The following is a 25,916-nucleotide window of genomic DNA, read 5'->3' as shown; positions in this document are numbered from 1 at the left end:
CATTGATCTTTAGATACAATTTCTCTGATACTCAGCAAATGGTCTTTGACAGTTGCATTGGTCAAAAACTTGGTCACCCTATGGCCAAACTGATCATTTGTCTTTCTGAATTTAGATGAGCTGGTCCTTGAAGAAGAACAGACAGGAGACCTTTAAGCACAGTCAGGCTCATCTCCACCCCAGGATGAGATAATTGTGGGTCTGGAGCATAAAGAATTCCAAGGAATATAATAACTACTGATGTTCCAGGGAGGAATATTTGTCCCAAACAGGAAAGGGTTATTTCTTGCAGAGAATCTTGGGTGAGGGGAAAGGATAAGTTTGCCCAGGCCAAGATGACTGAACAGTAGAAGGAAATTGCTTGCTTAAGCTCAAACTTTTAGGGCAAAGTGAGGTCAGCTAAAGCAAATTCTAGAGGGACTATGCAAGGCAGCATTAACTAGCTGCTGTAGGATCAGAATTCAATGAATAACTTTTGTAAGCTGTGGACTATGATCTTCATAATCCTATTCTGTTACCTCTTTTTCCTATCTCCACTATTGTGTAATGTCCTCTGGGGCTTCCTAGAAATCTTTAATTTTTTTTTTTTAAGTAGGGCTTTGGTGGGAGTATACATTTACATTTCTTTAACTTCATGCTTCTCAAACAAGGGTTTTTTTTTAATTCCTCACTGTTTTGGATCATTCTCTCTTACTCTTGGATAAATCTTTATTCATTAGTGATGGCTTGCTGAGTAGGAGAAAGAGTAAAAAGGAGGCAAAAATTGAAAAAAATTCAGTTCACTCCAATCATGTTTGACTCTTGGTGATCCCATTTGGGGTTTTCTTGGCAAAGATACCAGAGTGGTTTGCCATTTCCTTATCCAACTCCTTTACAGTTGAGGAAACTGAGGTAAACAGGGTTAAGTGACTTGTTCAGGGTCACACAGCTAGTAAGTGATTGAGGCTGGATTTGAATTCAGGTCTCCTGACTTCAGGCCAATTGCTCTATCTACTGTGCCATCTATCTGCCCATTCAGAAAATAATATGATGTAAAAGTAAGAGATATCAATAAAGATTTTTAAATCATGCAGTCCAGTGAAGTACATAGTACATAACTCACATTCCTGGAGCATTTTAAGATTTGCAATTTCATTTCTTCTTTATAAGTCAGTGTAGGAAAAAGGTTGTGGGAAAAGAATAATGAAATAAGTAACAAGAAAAAATCATCAGAGGGACCATATTTAACCTTCCATACTAAAGTGGATACTTTCCCATAATGCACTGTTGGGAAATGGAACTGGGAACAAAGGACCAAACCCTCATAGAACTCATCTTCTAAGGTAAGAAAGGATTTCAGTTTCTGCATCATCTGCTTTGCTTCACAGCTGCAAAAAGGTCTCCTGTCTCAGTCCTTGTGATTCCTTCTAGCAATCTGCAATACCTCATTTCTTTTTTTTTTTAAGCTTCATTGATTTGGTTCTTACTTTATAAGTGTTTACAGATTACTCCCACTTTGTGACAGGAACACATTCTTGCATCAAAGAAAAACAGATAACGAAAGAAACTGAATAATACAGTGACCTCATCCAAAAGTCCATGTAATATTTCACATCTGTCTTCTCCTCCCTCCCACCTATTTTTAAAATATTTGACAGAAATCTATTTTGTCTCCTTCTCTCCCACATGTCACTGAAAAGAAAGGACAAAAAAAACAAATTTCTTATAACAATAGGTAAGCAAAACAATTTCCTTTATGGCCATGTACAAATATACATTTATATGTCTCATTTCACCTAAGTTGATCAAAAGAGAGCAGAGCAAGCACATACATACATAAAGATTTTGATGTAGAAATATATTCAACTCCACAGGGATACAGATAGGAACAAGAAGAAGGGCAAAGGAAATGTAATAGAAAAGGAAGATTCAGGGAGGGATTAGTCATAAGCAAAACAAACCTTAAGCCTGGAGAGAAAATAGAGAAGAGAAGATGAAAAGACAAAAGAAAGAGCAATAACTGGAAATAATCAGGAAAAGAAGACTATAGAGAAGAAAAAATATAAGACTAGAATAGAGGAGGGGAAAGCAATTAACTGTCATAACTGTGAATGTGAATGGGATGAACTCACCCATTAAACAGAATGGATTAGAAGGCACATATTGAAAAAATTTCAGTTCACTCCAGTCATGTCTGACTCTTGGTGATCCCATTTGGGGTTTTCATGGCAAAGATACCAGAGTGGTTTGCCATTTCCTTCTCCAACTTCTTTACAGTTGAGGAAATTGAGGCAAACAGGATTAACAGAATGGATTAGAAAAAGAAATCCAACAATATGTTTACAAAAAATTATATTTGAAACATACTCACATACAGTTAAAATAAGGAAATGATACAAAATCTATTATGGCAGTTGAATACAAAAAAAGCCAGGGTACACTTATTATTTCAGACGAAGTAATAACAAAAGTAGACTTAATTAAAAGAAATAAGGATTTGGGGAGCACATTTTGCTGAAAGATAATATAGACCACAAATGGATCTCAATACTTAACGATCAATCAATATTGAGTACCTATGTGCCAACAACTGTGTTTAACCTATGTACATATGGTATATGTACCTAGCAGAAAGGAAAAACTAAATAAATTAATGTAGAAATAAACAAAGGGTAGGGGGAAGGGATTAAGCATTTAAATAGTGCTTACCATATGTTAAGCACTGTATATCCCTTTCTGTCCTAGATAAATCTAACCAAAAAAATAAACAAGAAAGAAATTAAAATTACCCAAATAGAATTTTAGAAAAATTAGATACAATAGACCTCTGGTAATTATGGAATGCATATTCAACAGGAGTATACATGTACAAGCTGTGCATGACACCTTTCCAAAAATTGACCATGTCTGAGGACATAAAAACCTCACAAACAAATGAGAACTGCAGAAATATTATACAAATCCTTTATGGATTACTTCTCAAGGACTGAACTTTTGGGCTTAAATAGCCAAGTTTCCTCTCTGCTTGTTAGTCAAACTTAGCTTTACATTACTAACTATCGAGCTGCACAGTCATCAAAGTTTTGCCCAATTAATGTGCATGAATCCTAGCACTGCAGATTATCAGAGCTGAAATGGTCTTAGAAGTTTATAGGGTCATAGATTTATATCTTAAAGGGAATTTAAAAGCCATCTAAGCCAACCTTTTCATTTAAATATGAAGAAACTTGGGCCCAAAGAGGTTAAAATGACTGATCTAACATCTTAAGGGTAATGACAAGGGCAAGATTGGAACTCATGCAGTATAGGATCAGGGTCCCTACCCACCATGTGGATTAGTTTTCCCTAAAATGCAACCAAGCTCTCCACCCAATCAAGGACTGGCCCTTACCTTCCTTGATCAATCAATTAACATTTATTAAGCACCATCTGTGTGCCAGGGGGCAGTTGAGTGGGGCAGTGGATAGAGCACCAAGGCCTGGAGTCTGGGAAATCTGAGTTCAAATTGGGCCTCAGACACTTATTAGCTGTGTGACCCTAGGCAAGTCACTTAAGCCCTATTTGCCTCAATTCTTCATCTGTAAAATGGGGACACACTGGAGAAGAAAATGACAAAACACTGTTATCTTTGCCAAGAAAATCCAGTAGAGTTGGATGTAACTGAACAACAAATGTGCCAGGGACTGTGCTAAATGCTGGGGATACAAAAAGAGGCCAAAGACAGTCTTCCTGGTCATATAAGAGCATAGAAAGTTCCATCCATGAAGAGGAGGTGGGGCTTCTCCGACCTGGTGGATGTCCCACCACCATATACCGCTGACCAAACCCACTTCCACATGGAGACAGCCAAGGAACAAAGAGGACCAACTGGATGGAAACTAAACAAGGCTGGATTCTTGCTGCAGACCCTTGCTGTGTTGCAGCAGAGACAGCTTCCTTTTGTGAATGGTTCAATTTTATTCCCAGAATTGTACCTGAACTAACAGGGTTCTGACATCAGACCCTCTTCTAACACCAATCTTTCTACGAGAGGGTCGGTCTCAGAGGGTCACCTCAGGAAGACCTAGGTGAGAGTCCTAACTCCACCACAAGGACGGGGAGACCCTAGCCAACCAAGACCAGAAGCCCATTGAAAGCAGTGACTGGAAAGGCAGGGGAGGTTTCCTCAAGGAGACTTTCCTCTGCCAGTGAAGTCACAGGTCCAGGTTCTGGCCACCCTCCATAGCTGGCATTCTTTCCACTGTCCCACCTCCACATTATACAGATGAAGAAACTCAGGCCCAGGGAGAACCCTATGTGCCAAAGGTCAGCACCAGATAAAAGAGATGGCCCCAGGTGTCCTGGATGCACTGCAGAGCCCTGCCTGGCATGGATTCACCTAGATCATTGGAACCTGGGGCAGTGGAGACAGGGCACCATGAGCCTCCGCTTCCTCATCGGTAGAATGGGCATGATCCTGGCATCCACCTCCTCCCCGGTGACTGAGGGTCAGATGACAGAACAGAAAAGCAGAGCTCTGCAAATCTTAGATTACTATACAAATGCTAGTCAGTGCTTCTGTGTGCCTCAGTTTCCTCATCTGTAAAATGAGGGGTTGGACTCAACAGCCCCTAAGTTCCCTATAGTGTCATTCCACAAGGGACCCCTCTGGGAATAAGGGGCCGTAGCCCCACCAGTCTTCCCCCTGGAGACCTCGGGTCAGGGAGCTGGAGAGCGGAGCCCCAGGGATGCCCCGGCCCCGCCTCCTCCTCGGCCCCGCCTCCTCCTCGGCCCCGCCTCCTCCTCGGCCCCGCCTCCTCCTCGGCCCCGCCTCCGCCTCTTCTGTCTGTGTGCGCGGCGCCCGCTGTCCATAAAGTTTTTGCTTTTCCAACATGGCGGCGCCCATGAGCAGCTCCGCCGCGTGGGCTTAGAGACGGAACTTGTGCGCAGGTAATGCCGCCGCCCCCGCTGGCTGGGCCTCCTCCCTCCTGGGCGGCCGGGGAGCCGCCCGCTTGTCCACTGGCCTGCCTGGGGAGGGGACCTCGGCAGCAGCAGGCCCTGTGCCTGAGACCCGAGAAGCCGGTAGCGCCTCCACGGCGCGGAGCACGGGGAAAGAGGAGGGGGCAGGGCGGTTGTGGGGCGTGTCTGGGTGCCGCCGCCGGGTCTCAGTCCGGCCTGCAAAACGGGGCGTTGGGGATCCTCCGGGAAAGAAGAATGAAGAGGCAGGGGGGCTGCGTAGGACGTGGGTCCTCTGGGAGCAGCCTTGTGTCCCTTCTCTCCGGGCCTCAGTTTCCTAATCTGAAAAGCCGGGGGGTTGTACGCTAGGTCCCTTCCGACTCCCAGACTGAGGTCCTGTGACTGTGAGCCAATGACGTCACACACACCCCGGCCTCGGTTCCTCCCTTGACCCCACGTCCCTCTCGCCTATCCAGGCTGACACAGTGGATTTGAACTCAGGGCTCTTGACTCCCAGCACAGTGTTACCACGTTGCTTCTGCCGCGTCGGGTGCCTGGCCCTGCAGGAGCTTTCATTCTCCTTGGACGGCAGGGGAGGGGATACATATTATCACCGCAGAAATGGGTCTCAATACATATTATCACTGCAGAAATGGTCATTAGATACATAGTAACAAGTAGATATGCAGAGACTGGAGAAGGAGGAGAAAGCTGACCGTTGGTCACCGGGGAGGGGCCTGAGCTGAGCCTTGGAGGAAAGGAGGACCCGAGAGGTAGGAGGTCATTGCTTTAGAGCCGGAAAGGCCCTTAGCCATTTATTCCATATCCCTCGTTTTACAAATGAAGAAACTGAGGCACGGAGCCCTCGAGTGACTTGCCCAGGGTCACACAGCTAGTAAGTGGCTGAATTAAGATGCAAAGCCAGGGCTCCATCCCCTGCAGGATGGAACTGCCTCCAGGTGGGGGAAGGGAGAGGCTCCAGGCAGCACCATCCCAGGCCTTTTGATCTGCCCACAAGAACCCTGTAGTCCAGTTGGAGAAATGCAGGGTGCACACATTGAACAATTAGTTCGATAATTAGTTATTAAGTGCATGATCTTGTACTAGGTATGGGGACATAGTCCCTGCCCTTAGAGAGCTTCTGCTTTAGTGGGGGTTGCAGGTTGGAAAAGATCTATAATACAAAATAGATCAGCCTAAATTCACTTCACATAAGAAGTGCCTATTATGAACATGGCACTGGGGATACAGAGATGTAAAGTCCATATACCCTTCTCTCCACTCACGTGGCCTTCACCCTAATTCAGACCTTAATCACTGCTGTTCTTTAAACTAGCAATTTCAGTGTAATTGGTGAACCCTACGACCCTTTCAGGGGGTCCATGAGGTCACAGCTATTTTCCTAATATTCAATGTGATTTGCCTATTAAAATCTTCCTTCCCATTCCATCCACTTATCTGGGTGAGGCCAGATTTTCTTCATGTACTTCAACCAAAACAACAGATTGAATTTAGAAGCAGATATGAGAATCCAGCTGTCGTCTGTTGAGCCAGACATTAAAGAAGTTTGCAAAAATGTGTAAAACAATGCCAGTCTTTTCACTAATTTTTTTTTTGTTTTGGGAAATATAGATATTTTTCATAAAAATATATTTATGTTAATATGTAATGGGTGTATTATTGCTATTTAAAATAATTAATATTTGAAAATACAGCCATTTTAATTTGTAATGTAAATGTTGATAAATGTAACCCACATTTTAAAAATGTTGAGGATTCTATCCTGAAACCAAAAAGTTTGAGAACTACTTCTCTTTGTTATTGGAGTAATCATCTTACTGGTCTCCCTAGCTCAACTCTCCTCTCTCCAATCTAGGCTCCAACATAGTTGTCAAATTGATATTCCTAATTGATATTCCTAAAGCACTGGTCTAACCATGTCACCCTCTGCTCAAGAAGCTCTGTTGTTCAGTTGTTTTTCTGTCGTATCTGACTCTTTACAACCCCATTTAGGGTTTTCTTGGCAAAGATACTGAAGTGGTTTGCCATTTCCTTCTCCACCTCATTTTACAGAGGAGAAAACTGAGGCAAACAGGGTGAAGTGACTTGCTCAGGGTCACACAGCTAGTAAGTGTCTGAGGCCAGATTTGAACCCAGGAAGATGAGTCTTTTTCTCTATCCCCTTTGCACAAACTGCCCCCCATGCCTGGAATGTCCTCCCTCCCACATTTATGCCTCTTGAGAGTCCCTAGCATCCTTCAAGGCTCAGATCAAGGGCTGCATCCTAAGTTAGGCCCCTCCTTATGCCTCCCCTAGCCCCTTTCACCTTGCTAATTCTTTCTACCCCAGAAATCACTTTGTCTCTCTTTCATATAGACTTTGTTTTATTTATCTGTGTACGTGTCATTTTCTCCTCTAGAATGGAGCTGTTTCACCTTTGCCTTTTTATCCTTGGCACTGGCATCATTTCCTAACTCTCTCTTCATGTATCCTGGACCTTGAATTGAGGGAACAGAAAGGCTTTTATGGAGGGAAGAGGGTTTTGGGCTTGTTCTTGGAGAAAGATCTGCAACTAGCAGGTACTTTAGAGTTCATTCAGTTCCTCCCCTGTCATATAGACAAAGAAACCGAAGTGTAAGGGATTTTCCCGAGTTTACACAGGCAATAGCTGTCAGTGCTAGGATTTGAACCGAGGGCCTCTGGCTTGAAATTCAGTACATCTTCTCTAGTAACACACTACTTCCAGTAGTGGAAATTAGTGGGGGAAGAGCATTAGAATTAGAAGGGTTGTTATAGGCAGAGGTATGGAGACTAGAAAGGGCCAAGTGAGAACAGGGAACCAGTCCTGTTTGGTTTAGAAGATGAGTGTGGTACAAAGCTAGAAAGCCAGGGAAGACCCAGATTGGGGAGGGCCTTGAATGCCAGGCTAACATTAGTAGCTCATTTGTGTAAAGCTTTGAGGTTGACAAAATGCTTTCCTTAGACAGGTAACACGATAGAGGGGAACCGAAATGCCTAGGCTCAGGTAGCTTGTAAGTGCCCAAGTTGGGACTTGAATCCAATTCACAAACTTGATGCCAAATGCATTTTTCAGTGGTTTATGCGTAATTCAATAAACATTTATTTGGCACCACTGATGAAAGTGGCATGGTTGCCGAATTAAGAAGCATATCTACCACTGAGGAAAATGAGTCATATATAGGTAATGTTACATATTATCAAATGAGAAGATGTTTGTAAAGTGCTTAGCAGAGTATCTAGCACATAGTAGGCTCTTAAGAATGCTCTTCCTCCTTCTCTTCCCCTCTCCCTATCTGAATCCGCATAATACAAGTTAAGAAGTCATAGGGACAGCAGAGTCCCTGCCAGAATCCTCCAGGCATATTTGAGGTGGGAGAGAAGACTTTTAGCTAAGAAGATGGGGGAGGGTATACAGAAAACTCTCAGGTTGGACCTGAAAGAAGAGAAGGATTTGGAAAGGTAGAGATAAAGAAAGAATGCCTCCCATGCATGAGGGACAGCGTTCTGGACATCTGGAGACAGACGGTAGAATACCACTGTCAGGGAACAGCTAGTTCATTGGCTGGAAGGAAGAATTCATGAAGTTAAATAATATGAAATTATCCTGGAAAGAAACATTGAACCAGATTGTGAAGGGTTTTAAATGTCACGATGAGAAGTTTGTATTTTATTCTCAAAGAAGTAGGAAGCCACTGAAAGTTGTGATGTACTTAGCTTTGTGCCTTAGCTACTTTGGGCAGCTATGTGGAGAACGTATTGGAGGCAGGGAAGCTGGTGAGAAGCTATTCAAATTGTCTGAGAGAGAACACAGAAACCTAAGTTAGGATTGTGGCCACAGATAGGAGAGGTTGATGGGAACTGATGATAGAGGTAGGATCAGTAGGACTTGGCACCATATTGGATATAGGCGGACAGGAACAGGGGAAGAGGCAGAGAGGGTGCTAGAAGAGTGAGCCATCCTCAGAAATGGGAAAGCTGGGAAGAGAGACAGAGGAACGGGAAAGATGATGAGTTCTGTCTGAACATTTTGGCTTCCAGAGCCTTTGCAACTCTCTCAGCTTGGGAATTGTGAGGTTTTCTACATTGCTTAAAGGTTCTGAGAAAAAAGTGCTTTGGTCTCTTTGTGCAAGTTCTCTCTGAAGTCTTACTTATCAGATGAGCTGCATCATGTAACTCCTGTCCTTCTCTCAGAAGCAGTGTTTCATGATCTTTTGCAGGGCATGATACCCCGTGCCTCATACCACATTTCGGCCAACCCCACCCTGGCCTGTAAGAAGCACTATTACTCCCTTGATGATATGCTTATGTTTTGATAATGCTATATTGTGATTTCTTTACTCCACCAGTAGCAAGATCATCTCTGAAGAGTAATAAAAGCCAGCTTAGGCACTTTGGTCCTGCCTTTCTTGAAAAACCAGTAGAATCTTAAATTTCGGAAAACTCTCCTGCCTCTTGTGTCCATGCTGGGATAAAATAGATCAGAGTGAGTACTTACTCCTTTTCCCAGAATTGTTCCACTCTCTGTCTTAACCTTTGTTTCATTCTGGGCCCTTCCTGTCTTCTACCACATTGGCCTTGAGAATTCTAGCCTGACCTGTGGGTTTTTTCCACTGTAGCTTAGGCTCCCAACCTCATCAGCTGGACTTTGGCATTCAGTGACTTACTTGGAATGCAACATGTGATTTCTGCTCACCCTATGCATGTGTTACTAACTTGGAGGCATTTAAAAATTAATAAAGGAGAGCTTAATCACATCACATGTAGAGAGGCATGGGTACCTGCAAAAAGATCTTTCCTGTGGTATAGACAAAGAGGCTCTGCTGCTGCTGGCTTGCATTTACATAGCATTTTCAAGCTTGCAGATGACTTTCCACACTGTCATGTAAGGTAATACCAATACTGAGGCTGCTGGATGCCACAGTGGATAGAGTACCAAACCTGGAGGGGGGACACTTACTAGCTGGGTAACCGTGGGCAAGTCACTTCATTTCTGCCTGCCTCGGTGCCTTTTCTATAAAATGGGATAATAAAAGCACCTGCCTTTCAGGGTTGCTGTGAAGATCTGATGAGGTAACTATTTTTAAAAGTTTTTTGTAAACTTTGAAGTGTGACATAAATGCCAGCGGTTATCCCCATTTTATAGCTGACAAACTGAGTCCCATAGAGCTGAAGCATCTTGTTCAGGGTTATATTGCTAGTTAGACTCAATGCAGAAAATAGAAGCTAGGTCTCTCTCTCCCCGCTGGGTTCAGCACGTTTTTACTGCCCAGTCCAATCCAGCAAACATTGAGTAAGTGCCCAGGGAGAACAAAGACAAAACAAAAAACTCCTTTGTGGAGCTCACGTTAAACCAATGGGAGATCCTGATGACTTGAAGAGTGAAGTATACCCCCCAAAATTGGACAATTGGGAAAGGCTTCCCACAGGAGGTGGCCCCTGAGCCTAGCCTTCGAGGAAGCTAGAACACTTTGAGGTGATGAGCAAGTGCCTTCCAGGTGTGGGAACAGTGGTGCAAAGACAAATGGGGGGAGATGGGACCTTGAATGAGGGAACAGTGAGCAGGCTGGCCTGAACATAGGACCTGGGAAGGGGAGTCATGGAAGCCAATCCTGAACAGGCAAGCAGGGACAGACTGTGATGCGCTTGAAATGCCAGACAGAGCAGTTTCTGTGGTTAGACATAAGGCCAACATCTCCTAGTGCATCCAGAGCCATCTCTAGTCATCTTGACCTGTCTTGCAATTGGACTCCATTGACTCTGGAGGAGAGAGTGAGGCTGGTGACTTTGCATAGCCCTGCCTCACTTAAATCCAAGTCACTTGCAAGTTCAGATGTCACCCTCCTGATGTCATTGGTCCTCTTCCAGAAAGAAGGACAAAAAGCAAAGAACAAAAATCTCATGAAAAAGTTACTGATTCTTTTTGGGCCTCAAGAAAAGAGGGATATTTAGATGGCTTTTAAAGTCCCTTTTAGCTCTAAATGTGTGACCCCCATCAACAGACTGGTCATCCAGAATCGGCAAACCCTTCACCCTGGGTTGTGCTGGACACATTCCAACAAATCCTTCCTGCTCTTCTCTCCTTTTTTCAGTACTTGGCAAAAGCATCTGCCATTATAACCCTTCCTCTGAATTTCCAGAATTAGAATTTGTATTGGATTAGTTACATTGTGAATTAATGCTTTACTTCATAAGGAGGGATTCTTAATTCCTCATTTAGGGAGTATCCTAGCTGTATCTACATATTTGCAAACTATTCCAGAGGAGGCCTGCTATAGATGCGTAATCTCATCTGTTTTATTCTGATTTTTATTAACTTTAATTTCAAAGTGTTCCGCTTTATGTTCCACTTTATGGCCTTATCTCTAGATTCCAGGTTGTACCCTATTTAGAACTTAGAGTCCTTTATTAAGTCTACATCCCTTGAAAAAATTGAATCAGGTGTTGTGTGCTTCCAAGACCTTCACCAATGAATGTGAGAGCAGTACTTGGACTATACTGCCCAGCATTCAGAGGAGGATTTTCAGGGATAGAAAGCTGACTGCTTTTCATTTTTAATGCCTGTAGTTTGTTAAAGAAAAAAATCTAGCAAATACAACCAACTTGGTCAACAATTTCCATTTCAGGGTAGCATATCCATAATTGCTAACTCTATGTTCTAAAAGCTAATGAGGCTCCACGGAAAATGGAGATGCTCACCATTCAAATGAGTTTGCATTTTTAAAGTATTGTTTTTCATTTGTTCTTCCTTGGGAGCACAACTCAGAAAATTTTTAAGTAGTCTTAGTGAAAGCCGCCCAAAAGGGAAATTAGGGGTTTGTGTATAAGCAGTAATTCCTTGCTCTTTAGAAATCTTGTATTCTGTTATTTGCAAAGATATTAACATATTGGCTTAGCGAGAAGACCATCAAAAACAGTGAATCCAAGGGAAAGCTTGAATTGGGTGGGATTTGAGTCTCAATTGTAATTCCTATTTTAAAAATTATCCAAGTCTAACTGGTGATTTTCATGCCTACTCAGATTGTTTCTAGGTGATCCCTTGGCTTTATGAAGAACCTAAGGCATTCTAGTACTGAAAATCATCCCTAATGAACCCATTTTGCATTGAGAACTTTGGCGGGTCAGCCTGAAAAATCTAGACTTTCTCTGGATATGGAATGTTTCTATGTAAGCCCATAATGAATTATCCTGATGATATTCCTGTCCTAATTCTTTGATATGAGAGAATAAATCCCTAATGGATATTGAAATAACCATTTGCAGAATTTAATGAATAAAAAAAACTTGGTTAGCCTACTTTGTTGGTGTTCATTCATTTCAGTTGGGCTCTTCATGAGCCCATTTGGGGTTTTCTTGGCAAAGATACTGAATTATTTGCCATTTCCTTCTCTGACTCATTTTACAGATGAGAAAACTGAGGCAAGCAGGGTTAACTGACATGCCCAGGGTCACCCAGCTAATAAGTGTCTGAGACTGGACTTGAACTCATGAAGACGAATCTTCCTGAATCCAAGCCCAGTGTAATGTTAATGGAATGTAAGATGTTCCCCTCCCATTAATAGACTCGCATGGAGCCCATTAAGGGAAGCTTACTTAGGGGAAGCTTGCATGTAGGAAGGCTTTCACAGCTTTTGCTAATTTCTAATTAGGCACTGAATCATGAGGGTTGTGATGGCTTCTGGCTCTGAGAAGTGTATGCTGTGAGGTGAGGTTTTGCTTTGGAGGCTCACTTATGAGAAGGATCTTGTGATTCTTTGATTGAGACTCTGAGTGGCCGTATGTTCAGAGCTCCTGGACTGCTCAGATGTAAAGGCTCTTGATCCAGAGATGTATGTAAATTGTATAGCAATATCGTTTTGATTCAGGCAGTACAGTGCTATCTGTTGGTCTTTATTTCTCTGTTTATATTTTCTCTGAAGTTCAGGGTGCTGATTTTTCTCCTGAATTAGTGAATGTAATTAAAAAAGATTGTTGACCCCTTAAACAGCTATCTTTCTTAGAAAAGCAGATCTAAGAACCTGTGCTAGCAGCCATCCTGGGTATGCCAGTGTGATTGCTTTGACACCCAGTGATCTATCCACTGCACCATGTACACGTACCTTACTATTCCTTTTTCTCAGATTAGCTTTCATAATCCCACTTTTATTCTCTTTTTTGCTGTTTGAACATTGAGAATGTTGTTTTTTTAAAAAAGGGGTAATTGGATGAACTAAAAGTTGAAGCTTGTTTGGGTTTTTCTGAATGCTTAATTAAAGTCTAGTTTTACTTTCACAGTCGCAGAATTTTAAATTTAGAACTGACCTTGGAAGCTGTCTAGACCCATCCAGACCCAAAAGGAATCCCTCCTATAAAGTACCTGAAAAGTGGTCAGACCACCTTTCCATGGATGGGGAGCTCACCACCTCCAGAGGCAGGCTCTCCCAATTCGGGGCAGCTCTGATGACCAGGAAGGTTTTCCAGACTTCAGGCTTAAGTCTGCCCTTTACAACTTCCCTGGCCATTCTGCCTTGTTTTACCTTCTGTGTAGCCAGATGGAACAAGTCCAATCTCTCTTCCACATGGGAGCCTAAGATATTTAAAGAAGTTGTCATGTCTTACCCCCATGCCCAATTCTTCTCCAGGCTAAAGTGTCTCACGTTGCTTCTACTGATGTTCACAAGGCAAGGACTCAAGGCCTTTGATTGTCTTCCTAGGGCCAATCTCCAGCTTATCAGTGTCTGTGGTGCCCAGGCCCAGACGTCAAAGTGCAGGCAGGTGAGGGCAGAGTGAAGAGGCACCATCCCCTCCCTATTCCTGGAATCTCTGCCCTCTAAATGTAGGCTCCCTCACACCACTGGGGATTCAGGGAACTCAAAATCCACCAAACCCCTGAGGCCTTTTTCAGATAGACTGCCATGTACCCAAGCTTTTCCCTGTCCTGCACTTGTAAAGTTTGCCTTTTCTATACTCCAATGTTAGACTTTACATTGATTCCTCTTTGGGAGATTCTGACTGTCAGAAACACTTCATGTCTAGTGTGCTGACCATGCCTCCCTTTTGCTAGTGATGGAACAAGAAGCTCTTAACTTGAGACATTCCAAAAGTCATCTCTGCTGTGGGCAAGGCTTCACCAGGCCACAGAAATATTGAAAATGAGTTGAAAATACAACCAGGCCCTCACATACAAATGGTTTATGTTTCTGGAGTTTGTAAGTTGACTGTTTGGAATTCAGAATGTGTTTTTCTATGGAAATGGTAGTTAGGTTTCCATGTCAGCTCACAAAAACCTATTTTAAAAATAGTTTTTAAATAAATCAATTTTTAAAACCTATTTAACCCATAACATAGATGAATATTGAAGTCCTAGTTCTACTTTTGACACATCCTAAGTCTTAACTTTCTTAAACTCTTAGCCCCTTAGGCAGCTGTGAGAATGTAAGCTACAGGTGAGGTGAAGAAAGCTTCCTTCCCAGGAGTTCCTTATGTTAAGATGCTCAAAGTATATAAGCAATGGCACTGAGCCTCATGTCTGCTGGGGATACTGGACCCGTTTAGCTCTGAAGTACCTCTGAGCTTTGAGTTTCCTGGACCCCTGAAAAAGCCGAGCGAGGGAGGAGGGGCTTGGTGGAGGGTCCAGCAGTTGGGCGTTTTCCATGGCATTTTAGAGGGAAGGAATCATGCACATATTACCAGGAGGGGAAGAAGGAGGTAAGGGGATATCCTTGGTATTTTCCACAGCAAGAGTAGGTGCTAAAGGCCCCAAGAAAACTGGAGAGGGTATTGATGTCAAGGGGTGACTTGGACGGGAATGGGAGAAACCACTGGTAGTGAGTGACTAGCAGAAGGAGCAGAGATGACCAGAGGTGGCAGAAACCATTCCTGTGTGTGCATCCTTAACGTGTCTGGCACTTACAAGTTACTAGCTCCCTGTTAAGTCTATTATAAATAGAACTTGTGTTCAGTTCAGTAGAATTTCCACACTGTTCTTTTGAGGGTGATTAAAAACCATCAATAGTGTGAAGCAAGGAAACATTGTAATGGAGAAGGAATAAGGCGGTTGAGGGTGAAGGAGAAAGGTTAGCTGATGAACCAGGCTAATGGCAGATGACTGTAAGGATGCCGTTGTTATCTTTTTCAGAGCCATCATTGCAGTCTGAAGAATGACTTCCACTTGGCAGAGATTTGGCATTTATTCCTCATTCCTGAAAGGGCTGCTAAAGGTCCAGCCACATGCCATTAATTGGGAAGGGAAATTAATTTCAGGATGCAGCCGATGCATTTACAGTGAGACAGGAAAGTGGACAAGAGATTATACTTTGCAGACCAGAAAGGAAGTGGAAAGATGGTGGCATCATCGAGTCAAGGAAGAGTTCTTCAAAATGGAGGAAATGGATGTGAGTATTCTGAGAAACTGGGAAGTGTGTGTGTGTGTGTGTGTGTGTGTGTTTGTGTTTCAATGTGTGGCACCATCGTTTTTAGTGCTTTACACAAGACCTAATAGACAGGAAACAGTAATAGCATTTATATAGCACCTTAAAGTTTACAAAGTACTTTACAGATATCTCATTTTATCTTCACAAAAACCTTGGGTGGGAGTCACTATTGTTATCCCCATTTTTCAGATGAAACCAAAGCAGTCAGAAATCAAATCAGTCATTTAATCAATAGTCAATAAACATTTATGAAGTACCTCCTGTGTACCAAAGCACTGTGCTAATAAAGCACAATGAAGCGACTTGCCCAGGATCTTACAACTAGTGTCTGGGTCTAGATTTGAACTCAGGACTTCCTGACTGAAGGTCCAGTGCTCTGTGACTATGTGGGCTCTCCTTTATGATGGAGAACAAGTATTTTTTCCGCCTTTTGTTTCTTAGAGAGAGAGAGTTGTGGCCCTGGGGAGAGAGCCCCAAGTCTCTTACCAGGTTCTGCTCTATACTTCTATATTACTTCTCGAGGCTTCTGCTTTCTCCCCTCTGCCCAGAGAAGATAGACTGGAGGATCTGGAGCCCCTTTTAGTTGTACAGCCCCTGGAGAGAGAGAGGTGTGGTCCAGTCACTGCTGTAACTGAAGTTGAGTTAGAGCAGGGAAGTATTCCATGGAATGCTGGCAAGTGGTTCAGAACCATGTTGGAAAGGGGAGAAGTTCTTGTTTCATCTCAGAGTCTCTGGAGCTGGTTGAACAGGGGAGGGGCTTGGTCAGATCTATGTGGTCGCTAACATAATAGAGAGTTACTTGAGACACATAGATATTAAATGCCTTGCCCTGGGTCTCATGCTACTTATTAATCAGTATTTATTGATTGACTGACTCGTGATGGACCGATAGTAAGTGTCACAGAAGAAACGCTGAGTGAGCCTTATTACATACCCATGATACCCAGAGAGGCAGGGAGGTGGGGGTTTCTCCTCAAAACCTGCCCCAGAATATTTGGAATGTGTTTACAAAAACAATTCCCTACACACCATGGGAAGGTTTTATTTCCTCTAAAGCTTAAATCTTTTGCCTTTTACATAACTGTGAACATTTTCCTTTTAGTCATATTTCTTTCTACTCAATTATAACAAATCCTATAGTTATTCTGTCCCATGCTACCCCTGGGAGATGAAAGTCATTAAAATGTCACAGAAGAAAATCACTTAATTCACATAGAAAAGCAGGAGGTAGAAATAAGCACAAAGCTTGAGTACATTTTAAATAGCAAAAGGAACAATTGTAAATATTAAAGGTGGTTTTTTTAATAGCAGCCACTGCTTTATGTGTCCTAGTAGCATGTTTCAATTCTAGCTAGATTGCTATTGTCTCCTCAGATTTGGGCATTATCAGTTCCTGTGTCAATTGGACAAGTCCAAAAGAAAAGGGAGCTTTGGAAAAGAGAATATTTAAAGAGGATCAGTTGTGTGGAGACTGTTAAAAGAGGATGTAGAAAATATGGCCAAGATGAGACATTTCTAAAACAGCAGAGTGGTATTGATTTTTTAAGTGAAAATAGACAATATTCCAAAGCCACAAACAACAATGATAATAACTAACATTTATATAGCCTTTAAGATTTCCCAGTGCTTTACAGAAAGTATTCACAATAACCCTGAGAAGTATCCTCCTCCCTTGTGACAAAGACAATTAAGCAAAACCATCCAAAACAGAGATCGGCAGTTTTGTTTTAGCTGTCTCTCACCTCCATTCAACATAGAAGGGAGGGCCAAAGCTTTGTTAATTCTTTTTTAGGACCTTCCTTGGTTTTTACATGACTCAGAGGTCAACTTTTGCCTTTCCCCTTTAAATTGATCTATCCCCCATCCCCATCAAATCCCTATATTTTAAAAAATTCCCCAAAGATGGTCATTAAAGTTTTCATTTAGACATAATGAAAAATGTCCTAGCAGTTTGTTAAACAGTGGCATAATTTATAGAATAAGGTTATGGAATTTCCTCTGGACTTCTGAAGTCCCTACCTCTCCCCCTTTAGCATTATCATTATTGCCTGATTTTTCTCATTACCAGGAATTTTAGGTCCTCTCTTGGACTCTAGGAGTTTTGGCAAGATTTTCAGTTAAAAAGTATAATCATTTCCCTTTTTTCCCCTTTGTTTCCTATCCTTATTGATCTCATCTGTGTAGGTAAACCTCAATTATTAATCATATATTTAAGGGATGATTAATAATTTCTGCATCATTCAGTCCTTTATTTCTTTTTTACCTTCTGTTTTGTTGGACTATTTCAGTATACCTTAAAAATCTCACCATAGAGTGGGCAAAGGAAGAGAAAAGGGAGGAATACTACAGGCAGTAACTGATTTTGTTATTTGTCAGAATCTCTGGTGTAAGATTTGGCTGGGTAGAGATAAAGGTCCAAATGAATGGCCATAAGCAAAATCTGGGCATTATTTGTTATTTTAATTTGTCTTTTTTGTGCCTTCCTTGAGTGAACTATATTCATCGTCACTGGTTTCATTTGCTATTGTAACAAATAGGCCCAGCCAAACAAAACCAATCTATCTATTTTCCGGATTCCAAATGTAGGCCTAATTCTGCACCTTTGAGTCCATCCCCTCTGTAAGGAAGTGGTAATGTGCTTTATCATGAGCTCTCTGGAGCCTGCTTGGTCATTGCTTTGATCAGTGCTCTTAGGACTTTCTTAGTTGGTTTTCCTGACAGGGTCATTAGTACTGACAGACTACTCCCCTTCCAGTTTTTCTAAAGCCATCCCTTTTGTCAGGTCCATGGTGTAATAATATTCCATCACATTGATGTACCACCATTTATTTGTTCAGTCATTACTCAATTGATAGGCACTCCCTTTGTTTCTGGTTTTTTGTGACAGGGAAAACAGCTGCTGTAAATATTTCTGGGACCTATCACAGATGGTCTCAATAGTGATTTGGTGACTTGTGACTTCTTTTCTCGTAGAAATCGAAGCCCAAGTTTTATGTGCTCTCCATGTTCCCTTATCCTTCGGGAAAGCTTCATATGGGCCATGTTCGTGTCTACACAATCAGCGATGTCATGGCCAGGTTTCAGAAAATGAGAGGGATGCAGGTAAGCAAGATGCTCATTGAAACTTTCCTGCTGCTCAGGGCATATCCGGATGGAAAGATTAGTTAAGGAGGAAAATGAGGCTTGGAAGGTGATTTCAGAGATGTGTTTCCTCACAGACAAAGCATCGCTGATGCTCTGAGTTGAAAGAGAACTAGAGTAGGAGGGTTCTGAGGATCTGGAGAAGAAACTCATTTACCTTGAGGAGCCTGAGTCCTGGCTGGGCTCGTCTTTGTTGTTCTCTCAAAGGTCAAAGAATCTGGAAGGAAACAGATTGTTGGGTCTGACTGAGGGATTACTGAGGGTTGTTTTTCAGACATGGGTTGGATTGAACACAAGGGTAGAAAACCAGATTGCAGTAAGGCTGAAGAAAGAATCCAAATGAGGAGAATCGAGGTTCAGTGACCCTCATGTGAAGGTTGGCGCCCTGCTGTCGTTTCTCAAACACTGGTATCCTGTCTGTTAGCCCAGGAGACAGTAGATCACCACAACAGAGGAATTTCTGCTTTTTCCCTGGCTATTTCATGCTCGAACCTAATACCTTTCTTTTGGAGTTGACAGATTTCAGTAGACATCTGCCTGAAAGCCAGCATATGTGAAAGATCTGAAAAATGGCCATTGTTAGGATGACATGTAGGCTACCAATATACAGGAGGAGGGAGACATTGTTAATCTTCTAGGTACTGATGCACTATGTAAGCTCAAGATGATTGGAGCCTAAGACTGTCACCATCCAGTTTATTGGGGTCCCCTGTGATCAGGAGTGGTCATCGTGTGCCAGCCTCTTGGGTTGTAGGACTTAGTTAGGATGAAAGCCTTAAAGCTCATGGACAGGTCCCATCTGCCTTATATTTGTGTGAAAAGCTTTGCGCATTCAGCTAGATAATTGTAATAGCCTTGTTTCATTGCCCCCTTGTCCATTTCTAGTTGTTACTCAGTTTATGTAGTATAGCTCTCATTGACCAGATCATATCTGGTATCCTTGACTAGCATGTTACTGTCTTCTTCTATCGTCATTCACATTATTTTTAATCTTGGTATATGAAGCAAACGTCAGAAGATGGGGCCCCAGTTTACTTTGTAGAGTTGAACTGGCAGAAATTGTGGCCCTTGATTTTTTTTTTTAAGTCTGTTGTAAGCTTGCCTACCTGTTGCCTCATCTGTAATGTGAGGCTGATGATGTCTCTATTTGCTGCTTCACAGGAAGCATCCAATGAGGGTCATGTTAAGTAAGGTGGGTCAGTGCTTTGTAGCAATAAAGGGTTACATCAGTGCACTCTGGACAGGGCCATCTCATGATCCCGCCATGCCCATGGCCACCAGAAGACTTTTTGGTCTCACTCTGCTGAGTGCTGTGCTTCTAAAGGACACACTTGTTCCTGACTTGTCAGGCGTTATTTTTTTCAGGAATTGCTTTTCATAATTTTGTCTACTCTAATTAGAAGGCTCTGTGAAGTGAACTTTTTAGAAAACTGTGATTTTCCATCTAGATTTATTTAATCACGATATTTCTCCTGCTTGTATCAGACTATTCATGACCGTTGAATGAAGCTTGTGGCTTCAGTCTTCCTAGCAGAGCTGTAAAAGGTTCACAAGATGATCTTTCTGGATTTAAAAACTGCTAATAGACTATGCATAAGGTTGTTCCCCTAAAAGACACATTTTTTCCAGCTCTTTGAAGTTTTGACTTTACTGATTATGAAAGTATAGATATTCAGACTTCCCATTCTCCCCTTGAGTTCTTCTTGGCAACCTCCTGGGGTCCTTTCTCCTCCCTGGCTTGGAGGGAAGGGTGGGCCTCTTCATTCTTCCAGGCAAACCAGGTCAGTCATCTTCAGAATCAAATGTTCCAGAGGGTGGAACTTAAGCCTTAGGTAATGAAGCTAATTCTTTGTTCCAGTTGCTTTCTCCTTGGTGTATGAGAGATGTTCTTGAGATTGTCTCTGTCCAATATAAAAAAGAAGCTAGCTTGGAAATAAACCTGCATGGGTTAGAGCATCCTTTTTTCTTTCTCTTTCTTATAAAGGAAAATCCCTCAGGATATGGAAGAGCCAGAAGTTTTGAATACTTATTTAAGATGTTAAATTAGAACCATAGCACAGGTTGTTAGGATGTGGAGCAGGTGTTTCTTTAAAATACTTTTCTCTCCATCCATTTTCATGATAATATTATCGAGCCTCAAGGACCTATGCCCTAGGCTGGGTTTGTTAATAGCTGTCAGGGAGCAAAGGCAAGGTTGTCTTTTACTCCAAAGGCTCTTCTTTTGGAACAGAGATGAATCGCATCTGACCATTTTATCAAATTTAGAATTTAGAAGGAAATGATCTGTAAGTTAGGTAGAATTAAATTCTGGAGCAAGGTGACTCTTGCCCCCACTTTTTAGAGGGCTTCCCCCTGTAATGTGGTGGTAGCATTTGTTGATAATTATCTCTTTTGGTTAATTACCTTCTCTGATAGGAGGTGAAATGGGAAGGTTTCTGGCAGTGGAGGTTCACTAACTGTCTTTTGGAGTATGACCTCCAACAAGAATGCTTGCTAATAGTCGTTGGGTGAATTGGGAGCCAAGGCTGGTGGGTGGGAAATGACTTCTACTTGTTTTCCTTTAAAGTGCTTTGGGGAGAGGGAATTCCAGAACCAAGAGTAGTATGACAGAAAGTAAACTTAGCCTTCTGTGAGGCCTTGTTGTGCTTTCATCCCGTAGCACTGCCGATGCTTCTTCATCCTTTGTCCGCATCCTAGTGTCATGCTGTTGTACCTCCCGTCTGCCAAAGTTGGCATGCAGATGTGTGGAATTGTCAAGCTTCCGTCCTCCACCTGTCTAGATATGCTCAGAAATCAGATCCCAAATGGGAATAAGGAAATCAGAATGACAACAGAAACCGATGTGAAAAGAGGCTTGGAGCCTTTGGAAGAAGCAAATCCCACATCTGTTGTATTTACGTGCCGCCCTGCAGCATCTGAGAGAAACTGAATCCTGAGCTACACCTTGATTTGGTTACCGCTGGGAATCATGTTGTGGGGAAATTCTGGCTGTGTGTGTCCCTTTAGGTAGATGTTTATCTGGCAGCCGTTTTCATCAGACTATTTGTGACACATAGGTAGAGATATTGTTGACCTTACTCTTAGGGTAGGGATATGGGATGTAAAAGTAGGAATGACTTATAAAAATTTGGGGAACCTTCAGGTTTTTTGGGATATCCTTACCAAGTGGTCCATATCTCTAAAATCTGTGGTGGTTCTCTGTTGCCCATGTGATCTTAGTCCACATCTCAGCCCAGCATTCAAGGCCTTCCCTAATGTGTGTTCCCTTCGACTTATGTAGCAGGGGAGGTTGGAAGTTGAGCTTTACTCAGGCAATAGGCAGCCATGGGAAAGTTTTGAACAGAGTTGTGACATGACTACCTCTCTGGATAAAGAAGACCAGTCTTAAAGCAGATGAAAGAGGTGCTAGAGAAAGGAAGTGAAAGTCAAGACTGACTTTTGAAAGTCAAGTCTTTGGAGGCCCCTGCGATGTTCTAATCAAAGGAGCTCCAGTAATAGGGTGGTGGCGGTGAGAACTTGCTTAGCCGTAGGAATGGGAAAAAGAAATATTTTAAAGGGAGGTTAAAGGTACAGTTTCTTGGTAACTGGTTAGATGTACGAAGTGAAGGACAAAGAAGAATTGAAAATAATATCAAGATTCCATGCTTAGGAGACAAAGGCCAGTAGAAACAGTAAAATAGAAATAGGTTGTACAAATAGGTAAAAAAAAGAAGAACTTATTTTGTACATATTAAGTTTGAGTACTAGGTAGAATGAGTCCATCGATAAGCAATTATTAAGTGCTTACTGTGTGTCACTGTGCAAAGTACTGAGGATACAGAGACAAGAGTAAGCAGCCTTTGCCCTCAAGGAATTTATATTTTAATTGAGGAGATGAGACAACAAGGACCTAAATAGGTGTCTGTAAGATCCATTCGGAGGAGGTATCTTGTGCCTTCATAACGTATCTCACATACAGCCCTTTGCTCCTCTGACACTCATCACCTTATCCCTGGATGGCCGGAGCCTGCCGGTGGCTCTGCCTGTCTCAAGTTTCTCCTCACTCCCAGCTAAAGTTTTGAAAGGAGGTGGGCATCCTAAGAGGTGAAATCTAGGAGTGCAGGGGTGTGGAGGCAGGAGATGGAGCGCTGTGTGGGAGGACTAGCAGCGGGGCTAGGATGGCTCAAGCAGAGAATGCGTGAGCAGATTAGAAACATAGGACAGGGCCGGGAGGTGAATAGCTTTCAGCAGAGAAGTTTATCATTGCCAAAGAAGTACTGGGAACCATTGAAGACTGTTGAATGGGGCCAGCCGGAACAGGCCTATGCTTCTGAAAATAGCTTTGGCAGCTGTGTTCCACCCCCTTTCCTGGAGCGCACTTCCTCTCCTTCTGTTACATCACAGCTCAAGCACATCTTCTGCAGGAAGTGCCTTCTGATGCCCCCAGTTACTAACGCCTTCTCTTTTTATAAACTTGCATTTATTCACTGTATATTTGTGATATCTTTACTTATATGTGTGTGTACTTGTCACCCCCTTTCATATAGGAATTGTTTCAGCATCTAGCACATAGTAGGCATTTCATAAATCCTTGACTGACTGGAGGCAGGAAGGACTTGATGCAAGGAGGCAGGCTGGCTGAATATATGAAAAAACCAGTAGAGCTATCAGGAAATGAAAGGTCCACAGCGCTTAGCACAGTGCTTGGCACATAGTAGGTGCTTACTAAACATTTACTGATTGATTAATATGAGGTAATTTCCCATCACTAGAAGTGTTCTAGCTAAACCTGACTATCTCTTAGAAGTATTATTGCGTTGATGCTTTCAGCTTGCAGAAGTCTAAGATTTTTTTCTTTAGACTCTTACTCTGCAATCCTTGTCTCCAGAACTTTCCTAAGGCTATTCCCTCCTCCCCTAATGTGAACTCTCCTTCCTGTTTTTCTGTGCACATCATGGGCCATCCCAGGTTTTAACCTTCACTGTGAAAATGTCTTTGTATGTTCCAGTCCACATCAGTCTTTGAACTAGGTGATACTTAAGAGTTGAGATCTCTTGATTTAGCATTTAATCGTATTGTTCTGAATTGTTTTCTAATTGTTTCATGTAGGTTAGGAAGTTCTCAAGGGCAGGACTGTTAACAAATGTTCTTTGGGGGGCGTGCTGTGCACAATATAGATAGTGAGCAAATCTATTGGTTTGTAAGTTATAAATTCTGACAATATAAGGGTAGGGTATATATTGTATATGATCTACAAGCAGATATCCACCTATTCTAATACAACGTTTGATTCAAGTTGAATAGGTCACAGGCATGTGCTGTATGGGGATCCGTCCATAACACCCATACTCACTCTTGCTGAAGGTGCTTCTTACTTAAACAATGTCATTCCCAATAACTCAGGGGTCTTCAGACCGATCCATCATTTTATCACCCAGATCAAACCTGAACATAGATCTTCAGAAGGTCCAAGGATAAATTGCTAGTTAATTGTCTCTTGACCTTTTACCTCCCATGATACAATATTTATTTTTTCCCAAAGGGAAGTTATCTCTCAGTGACATTTTAGGGGTATGTAAAAATGACAGAATGGCAAGAGAAATTGTTGTTTTTGCGTAAAACAGTTGTATGAGAGAATCATAGAATCTTGGAGCTAGAAGTGACATCAGGGACCGTCTGATGCAAGCCTAAAAGGGAATCTTCTTGATAGCATCCCCAGAAAGTGATCCAGGCACCATGTGAAGATCCCCAGTGATGGCGCCTCCCTAGGAAGCTCATCTCCCTTTTGGAATGCCTTCGCTCTTAGCAAGTTTTTCCTTCCATCAAGCCAAAGTCCACATCTCAACAACTCTCATGTATCTACTCTTCTTTCACATCACAACCCTTTAAATACTTGAAGACACTTCCTGCTCCATGGGTCATCTCTTCCAAAGGTTAAACATTGCCAATCCTTTTAGTCAATAGCTTTACAGATATATGAATGTCATTTGTTATGATGATGTTGATGACTGTCTTTGCCATGGCTGTCCTTTTGATATGCTCAGTCTCACTGCCCAGGTATGGTCATTGCCCGTACATTCTTTGTACTTCCTCCCTCTGCACCTTATCTCATACTCTTTGCTATGTCTACAATGCTTTACCCTCCCTTCTCTGCCCCCAGGTACATTTTCTTGTAGGTTGCAGTGAGAAGGGTTGGGGTCAACTTGGTACATGATACGAAGAAACAGGGAGCTCTGAGAATTGTTGTTCCTCACTCCAGCATTTGTGGCATTCCTTGAAACATACTTCAGAATTTTAATTAAATTTGATAAGATTATTAAATACTAAGAAACTTGGGTCCTTTGCTGCTTTCCTTTTTTTTATTAAGCAGTTTGGGTCACTTGGGAGCTAAGAATACTTTGTCTTTTTGTCTTTGTCTGAAAACCAGAAAAGAAATGAATAGGCGCCTTTCACAAACAGAAATGCTTTGCTGTTCTCTTCAGTGGATATATAAAAAGCAAAAAAAAAAGACAGTACCTGTCAGGACGCTGTTGGTCAGAATTGTTTCAAGGGAATGCTGAAAAAGTGCCATTAGGCCAGACTTGAACAAACAGATCACACTCTGATTAAATTTCCTGTTCCTCTTGTGTGCCTTTCAACAGTTATGTAACTGTGCTTCCCCTGGTAATCTGTGGTAAATATAAAGGGGGATTTGAGGCTGAACTTAGACGTTACCTCCAAGGAGCTCAGAAGCCATCTGATAATCCTACCATCTCTCCACTCCTGAATGTTCTTCCCTTTGAAAATGTCAACTAAGTGTTAGTTAAACTAATTATTGAAATGTGATGATCATAGTCAGTAGACAGAGGACTCAGTGGGAGGGTAATCAGGTCCTTCAAATCATATCTTTGTTGTATTTTGGATTACAAGTTTATGGTCTTTCTGGGAATCATTTCAAAATCAGCATCTCTCTATAGTCATGATCTTGAATTCTTAAAGATCTAAAACAGCACCAGGTAGAAGACAGGATGAAGATAAGAAGGTAGATTATGTGATTACACAACTTTAATCAACATGTTAAAATTATTAACTCAAAAAATGGGATTCCTATGTATTTAACCAACGAAAAGCAACTGCATCAACAAGCAGGTCGGAATAACACAGAAATCACCTTGGTCAGCAAACACTTGATCTTCTCAAGTGTAGAGGCACAAAAGCCAAGGATTTGAATATAAACTTAATTACAAAATTCTGTGTTGGACAATGGAAGATTGGGAGCCACATGACTTCATGAAACTTTGAAGGGGAGTGGGGAAAATTAAGTTTATTCAGAACTTGGCATGAGAGCCAATTGAACCCGAGCATTTTAAAATGAAACTGCATGGAAAATGGAATGGATCCATTCACATTTTTCCAGTAATCTGTTTTCTTCATCGTTGATATAGACCCATCACACAAGGATTCTTAACATCT

General features: G+C 42.1%; 1 protein-coding gene across 4 annotated transcripts in view; it reads left to right on the top strand.

The window, feature by feature from the left end:
* The first annotated feature begins 4,787 nt into the window (after positions 1-4,787).
* The window catches only part of LARS2 (leucyl-tRNA synthetase 2, mitochondrial), a 165,041-nt gene continuing 143,912 nt past the window's right edge, over positions 4,788-25,916 (top strand). For 2 of the 4 annotated variants that reach the window (XM_072651393.1, XM_072651391.1), the window contains exons 1-3: positions 4,808-4,908; positions 15,050-15,305; positions 18,318-18,446. In XM_072651393.1, the coding sequence (XP_072507494.1) occupies positions 15,072-15,305; positions 18,318-18,446 (363 nt within the window). In that variant the 5' untranslated portion in view covers positions 4,808-4,908; positions 15,050-15,071. Of the gene's footprint in view, positions 4,909-9,281; positions 9,419-15,049; positions 15,306-18,317; positions 18,447-25,916 lie in introns of all 4 variants that reach the window. The other 2 variants (XM_072651392.1, XM_072651394.1) reach the window with 2 other exon arrangements.

The sequence above is a fragment of the Notamacropus eugenii genome, chromosome 3 (assembly GCF_028372415.1).
Source record: "Notamacropus eugenii isolate mMacEug1 chromosome 3, mMacEug1.pri_v2, whole genome shotgun sequence".
NCBI classification, from domain to species: Eukaryota; Metazoa; Chordata; class Mammalia; order Diprotodontia; family Macropodidae; genus Notamacropus; species Notamacropus eugenii.
The sequence above is the reverse complement of the archived record's forward strand: the minus strand, read 5'-3'. Positions and strand labels throughout refer to the sequence as shown.